Source organism: Pituophis catenifer, unplaced genomic scaffold (assembly GCF_029215685.1).
Source record: "Pituophis catenifer annectens isolate HBS135680 unplaced genomic scaffold, rPitCat1.0.hap2 SCAF_2, whole genome shotgun sequence".
In the NCBI taxonomy this organism is placed as follows: Eukaryota; Metazoa; Chordata; class Lepidosauria; order Squamata; family Colubridae; genus Pituophis; species Pituophis catenifer.
Window position 1 is genome coordinate 107,814,462 of NW_027256882.1, and position 27,501 is coordinate 107,841,962.

A 27,501-nucleotide genomic window follows, 5' to 3' on the forward strand; every position below is an offset into this window, starting at 1 on the left:
AAAGCTGGAAAGGTTGGGGACCACTGCTCTACCATGTGGGGGAGGGAAGAAACTGAATAGTCTTACACATTTAGGATTTTGTTCTGCCCATTAGCAGAATATGCTCTCCAACAGGTTTCTCTTGAAGAAATGCACTCAGAACAAGAAACTCAACATTTTCAAAAATAGTATTTTTTCCAACAATGGCAGAGAATGCTAAAGAGGTTCAAAAGACTCAAATTCAGTTATCAGTCTATATGATTTACCAAAAAAATGTAATTAGTTTGTGAATTTAATTGGAGTTCTCAATTTTCCACGAGAAAATGACAGAAATATATACTAAAAGGATTATTAAAAATGTATAAACATAAAATGTCTACAATAATACAATAATTAACAAATTTAAAAATAATTAGAACAGTATAAATATATATGTATATATAAATATATATTCACTCAATAAAATAAATATAGAAAGCCATGGTGGCACAGTGTTTAGAATGCAGTACTGCAGGCTACTTCAGCTGCCTGCCGGCTGCCTGCAATTTAACAGTTCGAATCTCACCAGGCTCAAGATTGATTCAGACTTCCATCCTTCCGAGGTGGGTAAAATGAGGACCCAAATTGTTGGGGGCAATATGCTGACTCTGTAAACCACTTAGAGAGGGCTGTAAAGCACTGTGAAACAGTATATAAGTCTAAGTGTTATTGCTATAGAAAGTCTTCTCAAAGAACTCCATTGTTAACTTGTTTCCAAAAGGGAACAATTATTGTGTGCTAATCTATCTTTTTAGGGAGGCTGCTCAATCCTCTAGGAGCATACTGAGAAGCTTTCTTCCTGACTTCCCAAGAGAATTAGTAAGGACATTACATTATCTTGGTGTTGGCAAGTATATGTTTAACAATAATTTTTACTAGACTCTGACCACGGAAATGTCTTCAGACAGCGCTGGCTCTTTGGCTTTGAAACCAAGATGTGCACCACCCCCTAGAGTCGGGAACAACTAGCACATATGTGCGAGGGAAGCCTTTACCTTTTAATAGTATATGAGACTGATCTAGAGAGACAGGAGGAAGAGCCACATCCTAGACAACCATCACACAAAAGGTATCCCAGCCTACAGAAGGAAAAGGGGCAAGGGAAGCATTTCATATGGGACCCTCTTTAGTTTTCTAGGACATAAAAGGAAAGGAGGGAGAAGTGCTTTCAGACCTGCAAGATTCTGTTACTGCCCTTTTACAATAAAGATAGTGTTAGAAAAGTAAGGTGAGAAGATTAAACAACAGCCTCCCCACAAGGCTCTGTAATGGCACATACACGATTCAATTTATACATATCAGATATGCCAGCAACTAGGCTAGGGGAATCAAATTTGGATACGTGATGATTTGGCCGTAGCAATACAAGAAAAACACATGGATGTGGCAGACAGTCTCCTGTTAAACTCTTTGAAAAATTCTTCACTGCCTGGAGGCTCAAGCCTAGCACCAGCAAAATAGTAACTACGTGCTTCCACCTTAACAACAAACTAGCATATGAAGCACCAAAGATCTATTTAAATAATTTATTCCCCTATTGATCCCATCCAAAGTACCTTGGAGTAACATTGGACCAGACTCTGTCCTTCAAGATACACCAAAAGAATACAGCAGCAAAAATCAATACTAGGAACAACATACTTCTGAAATTATGTGGAACTGAATGGGGAGCTTCAGCTGCCACCCTCAGGTTATCAGCACTAGGGTTGGTCTACTCCATAGCAGAACACTGCGTGCCTGTATAGCCATTAACAGCTGCCATACTAGTAAGTTAGACGCCAGACTTAACGACACCATGAGGATTATAAGCAGTTGTATTAAAACCACTCTAACTTGCTGGTTTCCTCTTTTGAGCTGTATAGCACCACCAGCTTTAAAAGGCAACATGCACTGGTGAGAGAATACAGAAAAATTATAGACAACTCACTGCTAACAATAAATGCCAACCTTTCTCATTTATCAACCAGAAGACTCAAATCCAGGAAACCCCACTGGCACTTGCACAATATCTGCCCAATAACTTTAACATCCATTTCCAATAGAAAGCCAAATCGGTTGTTGAACACCCAGACATAGGAAGACACATAAATGACCCCACAAAATGTGTCAGGTTTTGAACTACCACGTCAGCAATGGACAATCTTGAATAGGATTTGCAACTCACATGGGATCTGCCGAGACTCCCTATATAAATGGGCATAGAGTCCTCCCTTCAATGTGACTCCAGGATCCCACTTCAAATTGTAGATTACATCATAACTGTAAACTGACGGCATAAACAGGTCCAATATCTGCTTTTTAAAAAAATATCAATCAATCAGAATAGAGCTGGAAGGGACATTGGAGATCTTCTAGTCCAATTCCCTGCTCCAGCAGGAGATCCTATACCATTTCAGATAGGTGGCTGTCCAGTCTCTTCTTAAAAACCTCCAGTGATGAAGCACCTACAACTTCTGACAGCAAGCTGTTCCACTGGTTAATTGTCCTCACTATTAGGAAGTTTCTCCTTAATTCCAGGTTGCTTCTTTCCTTGGTTAGTTTTCGACGATTGTTTCTTATCTTGCCCTCTGGTGCTTTGGAAAATAAGTTAACCCGCTCTTCTTTGTGGCAGCCCCTCAAATACTGGAATACTGCTATGTCACCCCTAGTCCTTCTTTTTTCTAGACTGGCCATACCCAATTCCTGCAACCATTCTTCATATATTTTTCTCTCCATGGCTTTAATCATCTTAGTTCTCTTCTGTGCACTTGTTCCAAAGTCTCAACATCTTTTTTGTAATGTGGTGACCAAAACTGGCTATAGTATTCCAGGTGTGGCCTTACTAAGGCTTTATAAAGCGGTACTAATGCTTCACATGACTTTGATTCTATGCTTCTGTTTATATAACCAAGGATTGTATTAGCTTTTTTTGGTGGCTGCTGCACACTGCTGGCTCATGTTTAAGTGATCATCCATTAGGACTCCAAGGTCCCTCTCACAGTTACTGTTTTTGAACCAGGTTTCACTTAGTCTGTACTTGTACTTTTGATTTTTCCTGCCTAGGTATAAAACCTTGCTTTTCTCCATTTTAAATTTCATGTTGTTGGATAGGACCCATTGTTCAAGTCCATCAATGATGCTGCACTTCAATGTTAGATAGCCTAAATATTGGCATTTGAACACAGAACATTTTAACATTTATGTTTTATTGTGTTTTATTAATCTAGATGAAATGTTTTATATGTTTTATGCAGTCGTGGGTTCTACTTATCTTTACTACCAGCTAGTGTGCATGCACGCTCTTATGCACATGTGCAGAAGCATTTTGATGATGTCGGGGTCGGTGGGCGGAGCCTCCTGCCGGTTTTACTACTGGTTCTATAGAACCAATGCGAACCGGGGGCAACCCACCACTGGTTTTATGGGACAAATGTTTTATATGTTTTATAGGAGATGTCAAAAATATCAAGATGGCTATCTGAACAGGGCAGTCAAAGGCCTACCTGCTCGGCAGGTATACAATGCACATTATGCTGCCACAGCCAATATCTTGACTTGTTTTTTTTTTTTAAACTGCAGATATTACTGTCCATAGCCTGAGAGCTCACACTTTTCAATGTCCGTCTAAAAAGTTAATCAAACCCTGGATTAATTTTTAGCAAATTTAAAAGGAGACTGGTTAAAAAAAGCCAAATCCAACAGGAAACATTATTTTTTAAATGGGGTATGTAATTTAAAGAAAACTACTTAAAATCTTGGTTAAGAGTTGATTAACCACCATGGATGAACTGTCTTTTGTCACACAGACAAAACAATCAACAAAAAATAAAACATCTGCTAACTTGTGGTGATTCCAATTTATTGCATCCATACCCAGACTTTAGATGCCACTGAGTAGATTTAGGCCACTTTCAAAGTATTTTGTTTTGGTTTTCTGTAATCTACATTTTTTTTCACTGTTGCATCCATCTAAATAGTTCTTCTTTTCATTTTTTTTTCTCAACATAAGCAAGTATTAAGTGAAATCTCCTCAGTTCTCCTGATGGGTGTGAGGAGGGACTGACCAAACAGGAAAGGAATTTGAGATAGTGATGCTTAAGGAAAATGTTGACACCATGTATGTTTCAATTTCCATCCTTGATATCATAAAGAACAGTAGGCAACAATCATTAACGTAATGCTTTAATACAACTCTATATACAGCATGAAGGCAATATTGGAATGTGTGTGTGTCTGTGTCTGTGTGTGTAGTCTTTGTCTTAAACCATAATGGTGCCTGCCCATCAAATGTCATGGCGGTTGTAAAACAGGTTGTTCACATAACTGACTCAATTTCTGACCTTTTTGTGGCGACTGTTAAGTAAATGCCATGGTCATAAAGTGAATCAATGGATCTCTAGAATCCAGTTTTGCTGAAAAGTGTAGAAATGCAGATTTTCAGCAAAACACTCATAAAATGCAGTCACATGACTTCAGGACTCTGCAAACAGCTATAAACGTGGCCATGTTGCTAAACACCTGAAGTTCAGTCATTTGACTATGTGGGGGTGACCATCAGAACTTCAAATCCAGGTCATTAGTAACCCCAAGGTGACTCTCCCATAACTTCAAACAGTTGCTAAGCGACCTAGCATAAATTGAAGACTACAGTACCTGTACAGTGCTGATTACTAAACTTCAACAAGGATACTGAGGAGCTAAAAAGGTGCCAACAGAAGCAATTAAAAAAAACTGAAGGGGTGTGGAGGATTATTGTTCTATGGAAAGTGACGGCATTATGAGTTGTCTTAGTCAGGGTCTCACGGGGTGGAGGCTGCTTCTTTGACTCATGCCAAGGACTTTCTTCAAGTTCCCCTTGATGCAGTTTCTTTTATTTAAGAGAACACTTCTAAACATAATTCTGGCTCAGGTGAATATCAGCAGAGGAAATATGGATTTTAATTCAAGTTGCAACCAAGCTGTTTTCTTTCAGCAGAGCTACACTCTGCTCTCAAATGAAGACTTTGCTTTAGATCTTGTCTCTCTCCTTTTGGGCAAAGTCAGTGGCAAAGAATGAACTCTTTAGAAGAAAGTTGCTGGATTTGAAACAAAAACACTCACTTCCCCAGCAGATGCCTCTTGAGATTGAAGTTTCATTTCTCTAAATATGCAATCCCACCTACGTCTATTCCATAGTGATCTCACTAAGGTGAGTGAGATATACTTCTAGGCAAGTGGGTGTTTGGGTCTAATTTTTATTGGCATCCCAAAAACGCATTCTTCATTTTCTCTGGCAGCTCTTTGCTTTTATAGACAGGCTTGTTGTGGGGTTGTTTTTTTTTAAAAAAATCCCGATTTTACACTCCCCCTCTGCTTCTAAAACAAGATCAGCTCCTCAAGGGGGAAAAAAAAACTATACCAAATTATTGATCCAATGTACTGTAATCAAGGCCAAAATAATTCAAATGCGTATGTGTGGTTTCAAGCAAACAGCTCCTTCCTGGTGCCTAATCAGACTGCACTCTTTTCCCTGATCTAAAATCTGTGTAGGAGTAGCAGCCTGGCAACATATGAGTTAACAAGGCAGCACGTGTTAAGTTTAGCTGAGTAATGCACCTAGTTAAAGTTTTCAATGCAGCTGCAATTCAGAGTGAGAAGAAAGAGAAAAGCAAGCTCTGGAGCTGGTATTTCATGAGATGGACTCATTTTTAAAGGGGGTCATGAATGCAAGGTCAGTAGCACGCACTAAAATTAGGAGCCTGTTCTAATTTATCTCTTTCTTCTCCCCCCTCCCCCCCCCCCAACTTCTTCCTTCAGCACTCAGTGAGAAAGCTCAGCCCCTGAAGCTTATAACTCTTCCTCGGCAGTCTGAGTCACAAAGAGAACAAGGTTGGATTGTTCAAGTTTAGGAAAGGAAGTGTCTCAGGAATTGCGACACTTGAAATATTTGATCGGACTCGATATACTAGATTCAGTCTTCATTAACAGACAGTGTTTTGATGTGGGATGGCATGGGGCTCGTTTTTGCAGGCCAGGACTTGAAATTAGGATTAAATATTGGTACTGCTTTGGCTTGGTATACCGTTGGGAAAGGTGCTGAACAGGTTGGGTAACTTTTCTGCTGTGGGCGGAATAATATTTAACCCCCTTTTTGGGGGTTGGTATTGGATTGTCAACTATTAAAGACAAAGCAAGCTGCATTGCCAGTCTCTTGAAATCAAGCACAGGTTGTTTTATTTCCAGGTATGCCAACCACAGTGTCTTTTATTAAAGGTGATTTTCCTAGGACAAAATTGGGAAAATGCAGAAATGTGATAAAGTGGGTAGTTTCAAAAGAAGGGAGGGGAGAATGTGTTCAGCCCTGTCTCAGCAGAATTCCTTCTGTTTGTACTGTCTGTGGTGTGATTGTTTGGTCACATTCACAACATAATTCTTTTTTTATGTAGCATTATTTGAAGATGGATGGATCACCCAATAATACATCCAAGAAGTGTATTGTCTTACTGTGATCAACTCAATTGGGATGGAAGGAACAAGGTCTCTCTTATTCAATGGCTAACTGCAACAAATTGGGTCTTTGGGTCTTGGGTCTTTCTTGATCCCAGTTGGCCATTGGGTATAATTATGTTTATCTAATACTTATTCAGACATGAATAATGTCACACCTACATGAGGAGCAGGGGAGAGAATATACCATGCAAACTGCTTAATGAAGGATTTCTTGAAATGTTGGCGGCATGCATTTCATAATACTGTAATATTTAGGTTCTATAATTTCTCTTTTCTGTCATTTTCTTTACAGAATACAGTAGTTCTTAGAATTTAAAATTACCAGTATGCTGCATGGGGCATTCCTGAACAAACCAACTCCGTTCAACCAAATAGTAAGCATGTGGAGTTTTCTAGATCTACCTGAGGCTGGAGTTTTTCACTGAGTAGAAGATCAACATCATGGACAATTTATCTTTATTCGACATGCTAGAGTGTCCAGTGTGCTTGGAAAAGCTGGATGCCTCCGCCAAGGTGCTTCCGTGCCAGCACACCTTCTGTAAGCCTTGTCTCCAGAGTATTTTGAAATCACACAAGGAGCTGAGATGCCCTGAATGTCGAACCCTTGTACTCAGCAATATTGAAGAACTGCCTTCCAACCTGTTTTTGATACGTTTATTGGATGGAATCCGGTTTGGAACAAACATGATGAAGTATGGCTCACTCCAACGATCCTCAGCCTTCTCCTCTCCTGCCTCCATCAGGAAAATGGGGGGAGGGCCAAAAAATCTAGAGCTGGATCAATATCGGATGACTTCCAGTCCCAGGATTCCTTTGGAAGAGGTAAGCAAGGTCATTTCTTTCATTGCTACCTGTATTAGGAAGATTTTTTTTCACCACTTTTCATTTTTAAGGAGTTGGATTAATTCAGCTAATTATAAAACAGTCTGACTTCTCTCTGAGGTCCCTATCAGTCTTAACTGGATTTGTATAACAACTCCTACTTTCATTTTAAATGTATTCCATCTGGAACTATTTCTAGCCCAGAGTTTGAGTCTTGATTTCTCAGAGGTTTGCCATCTCCAGCTGAGCCCGAAATTGAACTGAGACTTTTCAGGGTAATGTTATAGTACAACTCTTTCCAGCTCTAGATTCAATCAAGAAATGAAGAATTTATATATATGAAAAAGCAGAACTATTTTCACACCTGCCAAGGACTGAGAAAGGTTAGACTTTCGCAGAACCTTTTTTAAAAAAATATTTTGTCTTGTGCTGTTACAAAAGTAGCTTTTTTAAAAAATAAGAAACAGTGTTTTTTGATCTTTTGAAAGTGTGACAGGACCAGAATATGGATAAAAAATATGTCAGTTGTGTCCTAGATTCATTACTTTTCTAGTTATTCCAGTTCTCCTTAAATTGAAGGGTATGTATATGTGAACACATGCACACAGAACTTGCTGAAAAGTTCACACAGACTCACACAAAATGATTGACTTGACACACACACACACACATGAGGGTACCAACTGTATGGATCTGGGTGGCAGGCAGAGACAGCTTTCGGTTCATGTAATTAAGAACTTTTTTTCCCTTAATTATAAGTCTGTATGCTTTTAGAACAATTTTTCAAGAGTATGAATTTGCAGGCAGGTCCCTGCAATTTACCCTTGGTTAGGTGAGTGCTTTTCTATTTGGTATTAAAACCTGGAGCACCCTTTGACAATGGCCATTTTATTTAAAACTACAAAAATGTATTGAAAAGAATTGCGTTTTTAGGAATTCTCAAAACAAATTTATTAAGAAAGAAGGCAAGCTACTCTAGTTGTATTTATTCATCCTCTCTGTGGACTGCCTGGGATTCCCATAACGTGTGGAGATTGGTATGTAGGAGAAGGCAAGATTAGGATGCTAAGCCAGGTAAATAACAAGAGCAAATGATAGTGGGTGAAGTCAACAGGATGCCTTCACCCAGACTTGCCCAGCTTGAAGTTATCTGTAACCTAGATACTTTCCTAATTATACATCAGTGCAGCTTCATTCTCCTTATCTCATTCATGGTGCAAATAAATCTGCATAATCTGTTGTTGCAATTCTTATTCTCAAAAAGTAGCTTTGATAACCGGATACTCCCGTACAACTTTGCTTGAATAAACACAAATGATATGTGACTTTTTAATTCAAATCAACAAAGCTAATTCACATTGAACTAAGGTATAGGATCTGCTTAAAGACCAGATTTCTCCTGAAGCCCTGAAGTGGGTCAGATGATGTAATAGTTCTATGAAAGCTTTGCCTCCTCTAAAACCATATCCACCCCCAGATGTCACATAGTTTTTAGAGTAGCAGGTTGAAGAACGTAGGAATGTTTTGAAGTGATTCCTTCCTGATGCATGTACTTGAAAATGTTCCCAGCTTGAGGTGCCTTCAGAGGCCACATTGCTGAAAGCTGGCTTTTCCTGCCCATTTCTACAGCTAAGTAACAGGCAAAATCCAGGGGAAGTACTATTTCAAGGCGTCACCATTGCCTTGAAGGAAACTGCTACTCCCCAGTGAAAAAATGGGAGGTAGAGTTTCAGTGAAATGACAAATGCTTCCCACAGCCCAGATGGATTGGATGCCAGAGATTCCACAGTTCTGTAGTCCATCCTGCTTTTCTTTAATATTGTTAGTAGCCTAATAATGATAGTATCTTACGGACAGAAAATGTAGTTTTCTTCTTCAACTCAGTTTTGAGGTCAATCATTTTTTTTTCAATTTGAGAGGATTTGGGATTTCTGAGATTATATTATCCTGGCAGTAGCATCTAGCCTAGAAAGGAAAAGAATAGATCAAGTTAAAATGGAGATGGACATTTTGTAGCCACAACAACAATAAATTTCCATGGACTAGAGGGGTGATAGCATCATTACATTACTGGATTGAATTGAGTCAATGTTTTGGGAAGATCCTGCCCATCTAACAGTTCAGAAGCATGAAAATGCTAGTGGGTAAATAGGTACCACTTCAGTAGGAAGATAACAGTGTTCAATGTATAGTCAGGCTGGTCACACGACCACAGAAGCATCTGATAACTTTGGCTCCCACAGCTAGGAAATGGAAGTCAACACTGACCCCTAGAGTCAGATACAACTGGACAGGGAAAACCTTTACCTTTTCTTTTTTGATATAAATGAAGTAGATTCCTTAAAGCTCTGCACACTTTTGTCTTCTTCTCTGGGAGAGAAATATTAGAGATTGCAGGACCAAGGTAGCATCTTAAATTTCTGCAAGGCTTAACAAATCACTTCACCAGTGGTGAAATCCTCCACAGTTTGCCAGCGGTTCGCTTCCCATGCATGCACAGTGTGTGCCAAATGCACACTGCACGCACATGTGCAGTTCGCACCAAATGCTCGCTTCACACAGAAAAAGGAGGCTTAAGAAGGTAACTAGAACAGCGAGGTGGGGGAATCAGCTGTGCCGCGCAATTTAGATTCTCTAGAAAGCAGAATTTGCTGCTTTCTAGCAAATATAAATCGCACGGCACAGCTGATCGTTGGAAATACCGGTTCAGACAAACCGTTAGCATTTTTTTACTACTGGTTCGCCCAAATCGGTGCGAACTGGTAGCATTTCACCCCTGCACTTCACCCTTAAATTATCAAATCAACTCACCCTATCCTCCCATTGACTGAAAATATCAATCTTGCCCACTGGGGCTGCTCTTGGTGTTGTGTTCAGACTGTGGGTGGCTCACCCTAACTAAAATTAGTGATCATGGATTAATTTTGAATCCCTGAAGAGCAAAGTAGACTCAATAATCTAAATGGGAAAGATCTCATAAGACTGCTCATTTGAAATTCTATCTTCTTACTCTGTAGCGTTAAGATAGAAATTTTATGCATGCTTGCTCAGCAATAAATCCCACTGTGTTCAGTGGCAAATACTCCTGGGGGGAAGAGATTGCACTGAAGCCCTATTATATGGTTTTGTTTGTTTAGTCTATTTTTAATATCTGTACAGAATTTGTTAATAGTGTGCAATTATAACTACATAAAATAATGTATTGTCAGCTACCAAAATTAATGACTTTTTAAACTGAAAGAGAAGACTAGGAAGCAGGATTATAAAGTCCAATGTCTGTTTCTTTCCTAGTGAGCGTGAATACTATTTTTGAGGGAAATGGCAGGGGAACTTACCAGAGATTCTGCAGAAGAAATAAAAATAAAATGCAGACGTATCTTGCAAATGCTTTTTTAAAATATTGTTTTGAGATACAGAAGAATGGTGAATGAACTCTTTAATTTAATGCAAGACAGCAGTGAGGTATACAAATTGTCTACAGATTATGAATTTGAGCCATGAACTGCTGGTAATAATGTAATGCATTATTGATTGGTCTCCATTACTCATCTTGCTGTAGTTGGCATGCTGAGCCAATTGAAGCTGGATATAAGTCCAAAGAACGCTTGGTGATTTCAATTATTTAATTTGTTCTACTTATATATGTATAATGTGAGATGGAGAGAATACCTCCTCTTCCTCTGGTGTCAACATACTTTACTTAGTTTTGTTACGTAAAGGTAAACCATTTGCTGTTCTGCATTAAGCAGTCAGGTGTCCTAAATTGAATTTAATCTACCACGTTTCCCCAAAAATAAGACCTCCCCCAAAAATAAGACCTCCCCCAAAAATAAGACCTCCCCTCGAAGTGACCAAACTCAGATCAGGAAAAGAAGCAAATTGTCCTGAGCATAAAATCTGCCCACCAGACCACCTCATCTGAAGGATAAAACCTCACATGAGACATCACTTCCTTCCCACAGGTTCAACCCTTTCATCTCTAAAGATAACTTTAACTGTTCTCTGTCCATGAGTTTGCATTACAAACAGATACATTTGTAAAAACTTACAGCTAACCACTTCCCAATATTTTTATCTTGCCACTAGTATACTGCCATCTTGCTGTGATACACAGGGGTTATAGAACAATTAGTACATCTCTGGATAGATGAAGACCCACATCAAGAAAAGAAGCCATTAGAAGATGTAGGTGGAAGAACAAGTAGTATCAGAAAAGTTAGGAGGGAAACCTGGTTTCATTGCCTGGAAATCAACCTGTGCTCAAATGCAACCTCACCCTATGATACTATCTCAGGATCAAGACCTATCAGGCACATTGTCATAGGGTTGCGCTAATGCAAAAATGTTAGTTACTAATCCACAACTGTCCTCCTCTGTGATGACTCTGAGTGACTTCAAAGTGTTTGGATTATCTCATAATAACTATGCATCATAATAACAGCGTCTCAAACATGAGAGATTTCAAAATCCCATTCAAAGTTGTTGGGCTTCTTCACTTGGCAATTAAACCACATCAAACACCATTTGAGCCATAAGCATTCCTATCTGGGCCAGGATAAAATAATAATAATAAGAGCCTGTAGTAGAGTGGACTAAAGCACTGTTATTAACATCTGCTGCTTGCAATTACTGCAAGTTCAAATCTCACCAGGCTCAAGGTTGACTCAGCCTTCCATCCTATCAAAGGAAATGAGGACCCAGGTTGTGGGGGCAATAAGCTGACTTTGTATAAATATACAAAAGTATGAAGGCTATTGCTTAACGCATTGTAAGCCACCTTGAGTCTCCAGAGAAGGGCAGTATATAAATTAAAGCAAAAAAAAAAAAATGTTGCAAAACTGAATGATTTGCAATTTGTGCTCATCGGGACCTTTGCAGTAATTCCCCTACTGGGTATTCTCCTATTGTTCTGGCAAGGCCTTTGCCTTGAAGTGATGTGATTACAAAATAAGGATTAATATTTAAAGATTGCAAAAGCTTAAAAACAAACCACATAAAAATACCCTACGCAAGTGAGAAAGGTAATGATTTAAAACATTGACTTTTGTAGTGTCAACATTCTGTCTGTTTCAATGAACTAATCCACCACCCCCTCCAAAAAAAAATCTTACAATAACCCCCAAAAATTGCTATTCTATGGCAGTCTGTTGCTTTTCTTCTGTTGGCTTAAAAAAAATCTCAACTTGGGCAAATTTACATAAATGGCTTCTCTTGTCATTTACTAACCATGTATTTAAGAGCTCTTAAAAATGTCTTTGCTCAGCTCTGCCCTCTTATTTTCTTGCCTTGCCAGCCTTCAAACCTGCAAAGAAGCAACTCCACCCCCATCTAACTCAGCTTCTCTATTGCCAATTCCAAGTTACATTTTATACAGCAGTCTTTTGGCCTCATGTAGACAGTATACTTTTTCCTGTTTGCATCCAACAGTTCTTTTCCAGAGCTCAGCAGGCAACTTGCTTGCAAGCTAGATCTACAAGAACAGTTTTTTTTAAAGAGACATCAAGGAATTTGACCTCTTTCCAGGTATGGCATTAGGGTGAACATGAGCACCACATGATTGCTATCAAATTCAGTCCAAACATTCATGTTAGATCAAGAAGCAGCGATTTGGAAAGAGCAAAGCTCACTCTTGTTTGAATGAATCCCTCAGGACAAAAGCAAAGTCTGGAGAAATCACAGACACTGTAAATGGGTCTGATTCTTAGGTGCAGATATTCTTGTTCCTACAGCCCACTGCCCTGTTAAGTCCAGCCGAAGTTACTGAAATGAACTCATCAGAGTTAATGCTTAAGACTACAAATAAACACATGATTGAGTGTTTTCTTCCAACAAAGATTAGAGGAGGCACTTTTCATTTTGACTTCTAAAGTTTACTGAAAACTGTCATTTAGATGAGGGGTTTGCCTAAGAAATAAGGAGTGACAATAAAGGCTGCTTTATTTACTAACTAACGTTTATTTCTGGATCAAAAATAGCAACAAGTGTAATGGTTGGGAGTTTATTTTCCTTCTAGCTACTGCAAATGTCCACAACCCATTCCCTCACAAATTTGGTATTGCTGCCTCACTATTTTTTTATTTAGCATCTATTTCTTTCTCTCTCTCTCTTTTTTTGCTCAAATTAGTCACATGTAGGAGCCCAGCTTATATCAGTAGGCATACTGTAAAGAAGATGATGTCATATCTTATGGTTACATCCAGTGGTGGGATTCAAATAATTTAATAACTGGTTCTCTGCCCTAATGACCGGCTGGGTGGGCGTGGCCATGGTGGGCATGGCCAGGGGGTGTGACAGGCAGCACTCTGCCTCCCTGCATCCTCCTGGGAGCAAAAATGGGTTGCAGGGGGGGCACACCCCCTGCATTCCGTTTTGGGCCTAGGAAGCCTCCATGCAGCCTTCTGGGACCAAAAACAGGCCATGGGGGGGAGGGGGCGGGCTGCACCCCACCCACCCCATGCCCCTTTTTGGGTCTAGGAGGCCTCCCTGCACATACCTGGGAGCCAAAATGTGGCATGTGGGGACTCCTGGAAGGGGTGGGTGGGGAGGGGAGGGGTAAGCCAGTACATTTGCCTGAACTGGTAGTAAAGGTAAGTAGAACCCACCCCTACTCTAGACCCACTTTTATGAGCCTCAGAGCACTTAGAATCTGCAGCACCATAACAGTATGTGATAATAACATTAGATAAGAATGTGAAATTGGCAGCACCAAGAAGTTAAAAAAAGGGTAGCAAGTGTAAATACCTAGGTCAACATTTTTTTAAAAAAAGTCTATAAAACTACTAAACGGGAAATTGAAATTTCAGCCGTGGAGAAAATGTTTGTTTAAAGGCCTTTGAATGGAGGTGATTTATTCCTAAAAAGGATGAGCATGGTATAGGTACTTAATATAAGGTGACCAGACACCTCACTTTTGGCGGGACAGTCCCGCTTTTGAACAATTTGTCCTGCATCCCGCGGCGTTTTAAAAAAGTCCCGATTTTTGGAAAGAATGCAGGGCGCAGTGATGGGTTGCTCCCGGCTGCCTCCTGAGTCCCAGCTGATGGCTAGAGGGAAAAAAACTGTTTAAACTCTTGTCGCGGGGCTTCAAAGGGCTGCCCTACAGCTGATCAGTGTTAAAAGAAAACAAATGAGTAGACCAATGCCTGCAAAAATAGAAAAAACAGCCCCTTTAACCTTCAGCATAGGTTAATTAGCACAAGTTGATTAGATCGGCTTCCCGACTCTCAGCTGATTTGCTCTCAGCTGTTTTGCTCAGGGCTCTGTAGTTGCTAGCTGCAGAGTGCTGGAGATTTTTTTCCCCTAACTATGCTTTAAAAGGGCAAGAGGAGGTTCAAGATTTTAAAACACAAAAGAAAAAAAGCTCTATTTAACTAGGGAATTGTAATAATTGAGATACTATTAATTGTATATTGTGTTGAAAGCAGAAATGGTTAAGTTGTGGTTTGGAGGAATATATGGGGGAAATTATTTGGTTTATTATTATTGGTAAATATAATTAATTGATTTGTAAGAAATTGGATTGCATGGAAATAATTGGAATATTCATGTTCATATTGATTAATATACAAAAAAGATAGTTATATAACTAATTGATTTATATTAAAATGTTGAATTTGTATTAAACAACTGTATTACATAATTACATAATTAACCAATGTGAGGATGGATATAAAAATCGATGACAATGGGAAGGGGTATAATATAGAATAGAAGGGAAAAATTGAATTTGAGATGAGGATGAAGGGTAATATTGGTTTTTTTAAAAAAATAGATGAGGAATAAATATGGCAAAAAGGAAATATAGAAATTGTAAATTTAATTGAAATGACTAAACACTGTTTAAATTTGTGAACCAGCCAAATATTCTGTTCAAAGAAAATACATTGTATGTTTGTATGTGTGTTTCTAATTATTGCTATTTATTCATATTTGTTCTCTTTTATTCTTTAAAGTTTAACAATTCATTCTTTATCTTAATATCTTTATATTTGTTTGGGGTTGGCTTTCTTCCCTTTCATCTTTTTTTTTGTACAGCAATCTTTCTCCTCAAACCTACCACCTCTCTTTTCTTTCCTTCTTACTTTCTCTTCCCCCCCTCTTCTTCTCCTCCCGACTTCCTCTTCCTATCTCCTTCTCCTCCTCTCTTCCTCCCTCTCTTACCCTCACTCCTACTCTAATTTCCCTTCCCTTCCTTCATCCCTCTCTATTGCTGTATCCTTTTATGCATATGGACTACTCAGAGGGCTGAAAAAGTTATTTTTGACAAGTCTGGTCCTCACACTTTTGACCAGTCCTCGAATTTACGACTGTCCTCACATTTTACATTTTTGCCCTATCTTGTCATCATGGTGAAGAGAAGCAGTTGTGAAATGAATGACATGGTTGTTAAGAATGCTGCATGGGCATAAATGTGAGGATGGTCATAAGTATGAGAACCAGTCAAAAGTGCGAGGACCTGTCAGAAATGACTTTTTTCAGCCCTCTGGTTAGTCCTTTTGTGCATATGGACTACTCAGAGAGCTGAAAAAGTTATTTTTGACTGGTCCTCGAACTTTTGACCAGTCCTCGAACTTACGACTGTCCTCACATTTTACATTTTTGCCCTATCTTATCACCATGGTGAAGAGAAGCAGTTGTGAAATGAGTGACATGGTTGTTAAGAATGCTGCACGGCATAAATGTGAGGATGGTCATAAGTGTGAGGACCAGTCAAAAGTGCAAGGACCTGTCAGAAATGACTTTTTTCTATACACATAGCCATGGCCACCCGGTCACATGACCAGCCAGCCATGCCCACCCAGTCACATGACCTCCAAGCCACACCCACAAAATGGTGGGTGTTCCGCTTTACCAATGTTAAAATCTGGTCACCTTAACTTAATAGGACTTCATTTGAATTTATTAAAAGACAGATTGAATAGAATGGGTAGTTATCTGAAAGATAACAATAACATTCAAAACCATTTTGACAGATTTATTTTTTATTCATCGTTTACTTGCTTATACATCCTGCCCGACTTCCAAATGGACTCATGGTGATATACGGCACAACAAAACAAAGGCAACAGTAATATAGAAATAATAAACCTTTCAAACTATAAAACTTTATCATAATTTACAGTATTATAACAAAAAGAACAGGTTTTGATGACAGGCCTTAAATAAATGCCCTTCTTGAACAGCTCAGTTTTTAAAGCATATCTTATTTTATTTGATTTTATTGTGAGATAAAATACAAATGGAAACAAAAGTTAGGAAACTTAAAAGGGAAACAAGAAGAGTGCAGAGAAAATGATAAAAAACTTCTGACTTTTACCAGCACAGTAAATGCAAAAAAGTTGCAACCTCAACCTTTTGCTTTATTTCTAAATATTTCAAGCCATTGTTAAAAGGGCAAAGTCATTCTAGTTATCAAAACCTAAAATGAAATCTGGTTGGTTTGTTTTTTAGTTTTGAGCACAAAGTCCAGAAGTTATTTCCAAGTAGAAACAAAACTAGTTAGAGTTAATTAATCTTTAATTAAAACAGTCAGTTTTGCCATCTCTGCCAGCTCCATCACTTTTACCATTCATTCTTCCATAGTTTTTAAGGGATTTCTAAAAGTCTTTAGGAATTGAACCATGAGGAAGGAGGCAGTTCCATCAGGCAGGTGCCATTGCTGAAAAATAGGAGTTTGCCTTTATTCTATGCTGGTCAGAATCCACCTTGAGGATGGTATCCAGTACTGTATACCAACTTCAGGAAAAAGGTGAGCCTCAGAGAGATTCACAATCTAACTATCTAAACACTTCTCCTTTGTCAATTAAGGGAATGGTGTCCTTACCACATGGAAGCAAGTTAAAAAGTCTCCACCTTATGAACTAGGAGATAAATTGAAATCTAAAGTGAAAACAATCCAGTTGCTGAGATTTCTATAATCTTATCCTGTTCTCTTTCAATTAATCTTGTGAAGGGAGAATCCATCTGTTTTCAGGAAATGGGACAACAAATCCAAGGCCATGATGATGACCAGGGACCAGAAATTAAATCTAAGAGAGGTTGAATGCATGAGAAGAAAAGACCAAGGGCAAGGCACTTGTCAAATACTTGAGAGGATGTCACATCGTAGAAAATCAAGAACTGTTGTCTTCTACTCCTGGATACAGGTGCAAAATACTGGCTTAAATAACAGGACCGACACTATCAGTCTTATGTTGAAAAAAACATTCTAACAGTACAAGCAGTTCAGCAGAGGAATTTAGAGAGAGGATGAGTGAGGCCTCTCCTTCAAGAGATTAGTCAAACAGAGGCTGGACAATGACCTGTTGGGAGGTGCTTTCATCTGTATTCCTGCCCTGAGCAGAAGTTGAAATTCATGACAAGGGATATGGTTCCAGTTCTATGGATTCATTTATTAAGGTTCTTTAATGTTCCTTCCATTCCTCTTATTGCAATTGGAGACATCATAATTTTGGAAATATTTAGAATCAAAATTCTTGAACTTTGACAACATGTTCTGGAACCTTCTGGATCTTTCTCAGTGCTCTTCTCAGATACAGTCTGAAATCAAATTTCCCCACCCCTCAAGTTTTCTCTGTGTTATGTTGTGCTGTCTTCTAGCATTGGAACATTGATTCTTCTGACTTTTCTCTTCTCAATTTTCATTCTTTCATCAGGAAAGAGAAAATAATGTTAGATACAGATATGATGAATATACCGATTTCAATACAGTAGTACCGGTAGCTAATACTGTTCAGAGAGAGTATTAATCCAAAGAAAACGGTGATAGGTCTGCAACAGCAAGGAAGCCTGATAAATAGCTCATTGATTCTCTGATAAACCATCTGTTATTCACAGACTAGGTACAATAACACAAACCTGTCTGCAAAATCTCACCACCATCAACTTCGCTTTTCGTGTCGCTTCATGCATATGTGATTTACTGTGTTATTAATCATACACATGAAACGACAGAAAAGGCGAAGTTGATGGTAATGAGAGATGAGAGAGAAAAAGTGATGGGATTCTCCTATCATAGAAACGCATCTTGCAATCCTGTTCAAACGTTTTCAGAAAGGTTCCTGGGATATTTAATGCTCTGATCATTATCCCATATCATAGGTCTGCAACCTCTTCTAAATAGTGATTCTTTAATAAATGGGCAGTGTTGCACTGTTCAATTGTAAGACCAAGAAGAAATTAGGCACCTACAAAAACCAGAGCCGTCATCAGTCCCCCCACCCCTTTGTAAAAAGATAAGCTTCATAAAGATTTCCTTTTTCATTCAAGTAACTCATAGACAACACCATTTATCTAGCCAAAATGAATAAAGGGCTTAGAAAGAACGAAACACAGTTCATAATTTTAAAAAGTATGCTTTCAATCACCCACGTGAACTCACAGATGGAGAAACATCTCTTCCCAACTATGATTGAGTAATTATTTTTAAATTTTCTTCTGTACACAGAGATTAGCATTGCTTTTATAGAAACCTATATTCTTTTTTAAGTGTCGAAGATTTGTCAATTCTGGGGTGGAAACTTTAGGGGGGAAGCTAAACCCTGAAAAATTACAACGGTAGAAAATCTAGACATAAATTAATTGAATAATGATGCTGTAAAGTTGGAACATGTTGGCATCTGAATAAGTATCACCATCCTGAACACTAGCTAGTTTTTCTCTTAATGCCGAAGGCTTTGAATTCTGCTTGTAACCAAGGTAAGGTTAGCAGTACAGTACAGGTAGTCCTCGATTTACAACGGTCCATTTAGTGACCATTCAAAGTTACAACAGTTCTGAAAAAAGTGACTTAGGACCGTTTTTCACACCTATGACCGTTGCAGCATCCCCATGGTCAGGTGATCAAAATTCAGACGCCTGGCAACTGACTCATATTTATAACGGTTGCAGTTTCCTGGCATCATGTGATCATTTTTTATGACCTTCTGACAAGAAAAGTCAATGGGGAAGCTAGATTTGCTTAATAACCATGTTACTAATTTAACAACTGCAGTTATTCATTTAACAACTGTGGCAAGAAAGGTAGTAAAATGGGACAAAATTCAGTGAACAATCTTGCTTAACCATAGAAATTTTGGGCTCATTTGTGGTCGTAAGTCGAGGACTATCTGTATTAATTTGTTCTAGTTCCGTAGTCAGGATGAAGGGTGAATGCTGCAGAATTTTGTGGGAAGCCCAGACATGCCTGAGCAGAGAATTACAAAATACAATTTGGGCATCAGAGATTATTCCATCAGTAGAAAAAGTATATATGAAGGTGCTTTTCCAGGAAGTTTCAGAGATCCACCCCATCTCTCATCAAAGTAATGTTCCAGAAATCCTAACTTCCTCCTAAGCAATATTGCATAGACATGAGTCATCTAAGGATCTAGTTATGCTACTCCTGTAAGCAGGCTAGCTATCATTGAAGTAAGAACCCATAGACAACCATCCATATCCTAATTCTGCGTTTGTGAAATTTGCTGGGGATCTCTGCCTCACTCTCCAATTTTTTTCCAGAGAATATCACTGCTTATATGTTCTCATCCTTCACTGCAATCACTTGAAAGCTGCCATCAGTTGGACATTTCTGTACCAAAATCCTTTAGTATTCTCAGTAAGCCAAGGATAACATAGAATTGTCTAAGAGAAACTACTAGCATGGCTATCTATTGCTTTCGTTGTGTCATAAGAAGGTGCAAGAAAGCAGCTGGAAAAAGAGTAAAAGAAATATATTCTCTCTAGTTTAAGCATCCACTGAATAATGTTGCCTTCTAAATTATTCTCTTTTGCCCTTTTCTGTTTGATTGTAGGACCCAGTAATGGTTTTCTGCAATCAGTCTGACATGTATAAGAGTAGGATATGAAGCAATATTATTCTTATTCTGTGAAGCAATGTTCTCCTTTCTTCCCTTTTCATGTTAGGCACAATATCTGATAAAACCTTCAAAGGAAAATTGGGAGTTGCTTTGAGCCAAGTCTACAATTGGATTATCTAGTATCAGTCTCCTGGCAAAAATTCACTAGGGTTTCAGATGGACAAGGTCATCTTGAGAGACTTGGGATTCTCTCTATACAAATAAATGTCTTTTCATTGAACAATAGTCCTACTCCATAGGATTATTTTTTGAAAGTCAGTTTTTATCATAAGAAAAAATGCTACTCAAATACAGCCTGGACTTAATGTTGGCTTACGAATCTTCAGAAATCAGTAGAAGGGCCAAACCTATATGATCCTCTTCTGAAAACCACTTCATGCAGTGATATCTACATTTTGAACAGGGTTATAATAACAAGAAATCCAGGGAGGGTGTCCCCTTTATCTTTGGCTTAATTTTGATTTTATTAAGCAGAACCTCTGGACAAAACCATTTTCACCATTATTAACTTCTTTGTTTTCATTCTTCTGTATTGCAGAACAATGAAAGGACATACCAAATGACCATTTCTACTATTGCAGAATTTATCTGCATGACAAGAATGGCCCATTTAATTCAACAAATATTTGCCTTGGGTTCAGTACTAGCTTGAGCGATTTGCACAGAGTGGCTATGCAAGTTATTCTCGCTGCTATCTGCTTAGTGGGTTGTCAGTGCTTACTGCGATTAGGAAGGAATTTAGTGCAATGGGGAAATTTGGCGAATGTGAAAACCCTTGACTAAGATAACATAGCAAATGGCACTATATATCATTTAGCTATCATATTTATTGTACAGCCCAAGGCAGAAGCTGGAGTGGTGTTGGGTGATTCCTCTTATGCCAAGATGTTGTAGAAACCATAATACAACTGTAAATAACACAAGCACAAGTGCCAGCCTTATTCTAAATTGGCAAGCGCCTGAATTCTCAAATTCATGTTGTTATACAAGAGGTCTCTCCTGCTTTGAAATCCCTTTAAAAAAAAAAAAGAGTCATCTGATTTAAATTTAATTGCTGTGCGCTCATATTGTTCAAAAGTCAAACTCTAAGAGTCTGCTGGTTGCTATGGAACTAAACATGGTGCTTTTCTGGGAGAAAACCCTACATACATGGTTGAGAATATGCACCAGATTCTCAACCAACCAGCACATGTACTCCAATCATCCTATCAATAAAGAAAAAACTGGGTTATTTCCAAGTCCCCTCATCCTTCCTGGTTCATTCTACCCTGGCTGTTTGAGACCACCGTCATACCCACCTCCCTTTTTTTTTTTTGTACATGGACTCTTTCTTTAACTGGCAATTCTTCACATGTGTAGAATTCTCCAAGCACCATGACCATTGCTGAGAATTGTGGGGGTTGACCCAGTCATCTGCAGAACAAAATCCTCTCACAAGCAGCTTTTCCTAATGGGCAAAATAAAGTGTTGACTTGCAAAACATGAAAATGTTTAACTGGTTACCAAGGTAATGAGTCAGGCAAAATAATAATCATAAATGGAAGAGGAGTAGCATATGAATTTATTGAGTTAATCACATCGCTTAGTAATGACTGTCAAGAAAGTAATCATCTTCTACCTAATACCTGAATTTGTTTCTGGGGGGATTTTTAATAGAACAGAATAGAATTCTTTATTGGCCAAGTGTGATTGGTGCATAAGCTCTCACTGTACATACAAGCAACAAGTGATAAATCATGATCATAATCATAAAATACATTCATCATAAATCATAAGATACAACACTCAGTGATAGTCATAGGTTACTAAATAAGCAATCAACATAAATCATACTAGGATACTAAATAAATCATAAGATAGCAATAGCAATAGCACTTAGACCTGTACTACTTCACAGTGCTTTCCAGCCCTCTCTAAGCAATTTACAGAGTCAGCCTATTGCCCCCAACAATCTGGGTCCTCATTTTACCCACTCAGAAGGATGGAAGGCTGAGTCAACCTTGAGTCTGGTGAGATTCAAACTGCCAAATTGCAGGCAGCTAGCAGTCAGCAGAAGTAGCCTGCAGTACTGCATTCTAACCACTATGCCGCCGTGGCTCATACAAGATACAAGCAACAAAGTTATAGTCAAAAGTGGATAAGGAAATAAGTAATAGGAAAGATGAGAAGGATAATAGTAATACAGCCTACTAGGTAGTTTGACAGTGTTGTGGGAATTAGTTGTTTAGTAGAGTGATGGCATGGGGGAAAGAATTGTCCTTGTGTTTAGTTTCGGTGTGCAATGTCCTATAGCATCATCTTGAAGGAAGAAGTTGAAACAGTTTATGTCCAGGATATGAGGGACATGAAGATATTTTCACAGCCCTCTTTCTGACTCGTGCAGTATACAGGTCCTCAATGGAAGGCAGGCTGATAGCAATTGTTTGGGTTTTTTTTCCTGCAGTTCCAACTATTCATTGAAATCTGTATCTTTCTTGTTTGGTTGCAGTGCCAAATCAAACAGTTCATAGAGGTGCAAATGACAGACTCAATAATTGGCATTCAAGAAGTTGCATTTAAGAAAATAGGGAGGGCTAAAGTAGGATCAAGAAGGGGGTGGGGACAGAAAATATATGTTTTTCATTTCCATTGGTAGTTAATTTGATTCCTCCCTTATGTAGCTGACACTTTTCTGCCTTCTAGCACATAGTGATATTTCTTGTTTGCAAATTGACATTCTGTTTTAATTACACTCATGCTATACAGATACAGCAGGTCTCCAATGTTAAAGTATATTACTATTTAGTAAGAGCCTCCAAAGGGGCTTTAGAGAGCACTGTATAGCTCTGAGGCTACAGGCTATAGACATTTATTCAATACTGAACCTCCTACATCTGATGTAGTAGCTATATCATAGAAGCGTTAATTTGAAGATTGCCTCAGAAATCATCTAGTCTTCTCACTACTCAGGGCAGAACCTGCTAAAGCAGGTTCTGGGCATTTTACAGCCCCTATGTCATATCCAGTCATTTGACTATCCCTGTCATGCAACTTCATTACAAATGGGAAAAGTTACACATGGTGTCCCTGTACATCCTCTTTATATCTTTTTGGATTTTTTCTGGTTTTTCGATCGAATACATCAGGGATGGGTTTCAAAACTCATCGCTAATGGTTCGCTCATGGGTGCTCGCACACTTGCGCATTGCTTCTGCGCATGCGCAGAAGCGTCTGGGCAGATGGGTAGAGCCACCACTACCGGTTCACTCAATCCAGGGAAAACCGGTAGGAGCCCACCACTGGAATACATGTAGAAAGGAAAAGCATTTGTAAGACACACAGTGACAATGAGATTTAAGAAAAGATCAATGTTAGCCGATGTAGCGCTGATAATGGGAGTGGGATTAAGCATAAACCCTTAATTAAGTGAACCTTCCATAATTAACTACCTGACCCACTGACACATTTTTGTGTAGTTACTCTGGCAGAGGCATTTGTATGCAAATAATCAGCACTGACTTTTAGAGAATAACAAGGAAAAGTGAGCTTCTACCAGAAAGACCGCAGTTCAGCGCTTCCATGTTTAACTCCCCAGGAATGGACCAGGGGTGAGTTGTACTTACCTTTACTACCAGTTCACAACGGGGCTGCGCGCATCTCTTCTGCAAGAGGAAATGACCCCGTCATCACTTTGATGATGTTGGGGTCAGTGGGTGGAGCCTCCCGCTGGTTTTATTACCAGTTCTATAGAACCAGTGCCAACCGGGGGCAACTTGCCACTGGAATGTACCAAGCTGAGGAAGGGGTAATGATGTCACACCTGGTCTATCATGACACAACTGATAAAATTACAATGTTTGCATCGTTAGTGTGATGTCATATCATGTGTGACCTCATTGTGGCTTTTACAACTTGCCTATGTTCAGTCTCTTTGCTTTACATTTACTTTCCCAAATGGCTCTTTCCAGCAAGGGCCCATCATTAACATTATTTTGTATTTGGTTTCATGGCGGGGGAGGGGTTGGTTTTAAGTATGCATCCCATGGGAACTCAGAAAATATCATTGGGTGTTGGATTTGTCATCCGTGCCTTTTTATGTTTCCTTTTTAAAAAAATTCTGCTTCATTCATATAAAATCCTAGTAAGACCACACCTGGAATACTGCAACCAATTCTGGTCACCATACCACAAAAAAGATGTTGAGACTTTGGAAAAAGTCCAAAGAGGAGCAACTAAGATGATCAAAGGCCTGGAGACTAAACCATATGAAGAATGGCTGCAGGTTTTGGGTCTGGCTAGTCTAAAGAAAAAAAGAATTAGGGGTGACATGATAGCAGTATTCCAGTATTTGAGGGGCTGCCACTAAAAAGAGGGGGTCAAATTATTCTCCAAAGCACCAGAGGGGCAGGACAAGAAATAATGGTTGGAAATTGATCAAAGAGAGAAGCAACCAGGAATTAAGGAGAACGTTCCTAACAGTAAGGACAATTAACCAGTGGAAGAGCTTGCCTTCAGAAATCGTGGGCGCTCCATCACTGGAGGTTTTTAAGAAGAGACTAGACAGTCACTTGTCTGAAATGGTATAGGTTCAGGGGTGGGTTCTACCTACCTTTACTACCGGTTTGCAGCAGAGCCGCGCATGCACAGAAGCGTTTCGATGACATCGGGGTCAGTGGATGGAGCCTCCCACCAGTTTTACTACCAGTTCTATAGAACCGGTGCGAACTGGGTGCAACCCATCACTGTATAGGTTCTCCTGCTTGAGCAGGGGGCTGGACTAGAAGATCTCCAAGGTCCCTTCCAGCTCTATTCTATTCATTCCTCACAAACTGCCCTAATGCAATAGCCTGATACTGTTGCATGTAATTCCCCAGAGGCAAAGGAGCTCCACATCCTTTGAGAGCTACATTTATTTAAATGTCAACAACAGGACATACTTATGTTCTAAATCAGCTGATTGCAAACATATTCATGCCAATGCATTTATGAATTAACACATTGTGCGTAAAAGTGTGAATATATGTCCTATCAGCAAGAAACTGGATATGAAGGAATCCTTCAGAGCCATCACCTCATCAAACCATGATGTTGTGAAGGATATCGGTCATTTAATATTAAATTGCTGAGATGTGGGACCTGAGAAGGATGTACCATATTGAATCATCTTTGCCTCCCTCCCCTACTTCTCTGGATACATTTTAATCATTATAAGTGATTTATACATGAGGGCTTTATGGACAGGAAATCAACCTAAATATTCAGGGAAAGGAAATTAAATAAATAAAGGCCCAGAGTAAAACCTAATCCTGAGGAGTTAGTGGGTTATCTCATTTTGATTACACAAGAACTTCTCTCTGTTAACACTAATAAGCTGTTATTAGTGGAAAGTTTTTGTTATGTTGTTTTTCTATGGTTTTTTTTCTTCTTTGTTGTACTTTTGTACTGTATTTTAACTGTTGAAACTTCAACAAATACTATTTTTTTTAAAAAAAGAACTTCTCTAAGAACCACTTAAACAAACTGAAAATATAATTGATAGCATTAAAAATAATGTAATTGATAGCAGTTAAATTTTTGATAACAACAATGGATTATTGCCCTTTCCCTAAATACTGGGACAATGGGGCAATTCCCCAGGAGAGGAGAGGACTTGATAATCTGAGAGATACATAGGAGAAGGCCCTCTCCTATGTACCAAACATCTGAGTTTCTGGCAATGGAGGGCCCTTCATAAGAGTCTCTTCTGCTACTTCAACAGAGGAAGACAGTCCTCTAGATCAGGGGTCTCCAATCTTGGCAACTTTAAGACTTGTGGAGTTCAACTCCCAGAATTCCTCAGCCAGCTTTGCTCTGGGAGTTGAAGTCCACAAGTCTTAAAGTTGCCAAGGTTGGAGACCCCCACTCTAGATAGTCAAGCCTTACACCAGCAGTTAGGGCTTTAAAAGTCCATACCAAGAATGTGAATCAGTGCATTTCCAAACTATGGAGCTGATATTTGTGGGAGAGTTCAATCCCACCCCAGTCTTCAAATCCAGCATTTTTCCATCCCAATATTGTAGCACTATGATTTGTCTGGATTTCAGGTCATTTTTCCCTTATTCAGCTCATTGTCAAGATTAGGCAACCCTAAACTATTATGATTTAGGGTATTGGCCAGGGGTAGGTTCTACTTACCTTTACTACCAGTTCGCTACGGGGTTGCATGCGCAGATCGCTGATGATGAGATCCAGGGCTGTGGGCGGGGCCTCCTGCCGGTTTTAGTACCAGTTCTTGCGAACCGGTCCAAACCGGGGGCAACCCACCACTGGTATTGGCCCACAGAATTACCCTGTGGTAAGATGGGAAGCCAATAAATTTTACAAACAAATAAATAAAATTCACACAATATACTAAACTTGTGATTGGATTCCCATTAACATTAAGACCAGCTGCCTGCAATTACTGCAGGTTCGAATCTCGCCAGGTTCAAAGTTGACTCAGCCTTCCATCCTTTCTAAGATAGGTAAATTGAGGACCCAGTTGTGGGGGCAATAAGCTGACTTTGTATAAATATACAAAAGAATGAAGGCTATTGCTTAAAGCATTGTAAGCCGCCCTGAGTCTCCGGAGAAGGGCGGCATATAAATCAAATTAAAAATAAAAATAAAATAAAAAAACATACTGAACCTTAAAAATCTAATCCATTTTAGCCTAGTCTAGTATTTTGTACAAATGCATCCAAGTTTGTAAACCATGCACCACTTTAAACATCATGTGTTCAGCAATCTATAGTGATCTTCAAACATTACAGTAAGACAAAATTCACATTTATAAATCACAAATGGCCGGGGTCACATGTTGTACTGTCAGAGTAGGTGATTCTGTGAGTTACTGTTTTGTGTGGACTAAACCTAATGTTACAGAATTTGCATTAACATAATCCTGCCAGCCTTGTTCTACAAACATGTGCAATATTTCCTCTAGGCAAATATATTCAGCATGGCATTCTAAAGGCATACTGAATTTAAACACTGTTGACCTCTTCCAGAAGAGATGGTTAGTGTGAAGTAAGTCTGTTTAACACAGAAGTCATCAGAGCTGTGGTGGCGCAGTGGTTAGAATGCAGTATTGCAGGCTAATACTGCTGCCAGCAGTTTAATTCTCATTGGCTCAAGCTTGACTCAGCCTTCCATCCTTCCAAGGTCGGTAAAAATGAGGACCAAGATTGTTGAGGGTAAGATGCTGACTCTGTAAATCATTTAGAGAGGGCTGTAAAGCACTATGAAGTGGTATATAAGTCTAAGTGTTATTGCTAAAACTATCAGTCTTGGAATACTTGTCCTACCTCTCAAACATGAAAATAATGATCAAGTCTCT

The 27,501-nt window shown here is 39.0% G+C and overlaps 1 protein-coding gene across 1 annotated transcript in view; it reads left to right on the forward strand.

Annotated features, from left to right (window-relative positions):
• Window positions 1–6,927: 6,927 nt before the first annotated feature.
• Window positions 6,928–27,501, forward strand: part of SH3RF2 (SH3 domain containing ring finger 2) — an 89,042-nt gene continuing 68,468 nt past the window's right edge. Inside the window, exon 1 of the mRNA XM_070933943.1 lies at window positions 6,928–7,308. Within this exon, the coding sequence (XP_070790044.1) occupies window positions 6,928–7,308 (381 nt within the window). The remainder of the gene's footprint in view (window positions 7,309–27,501) is intronic.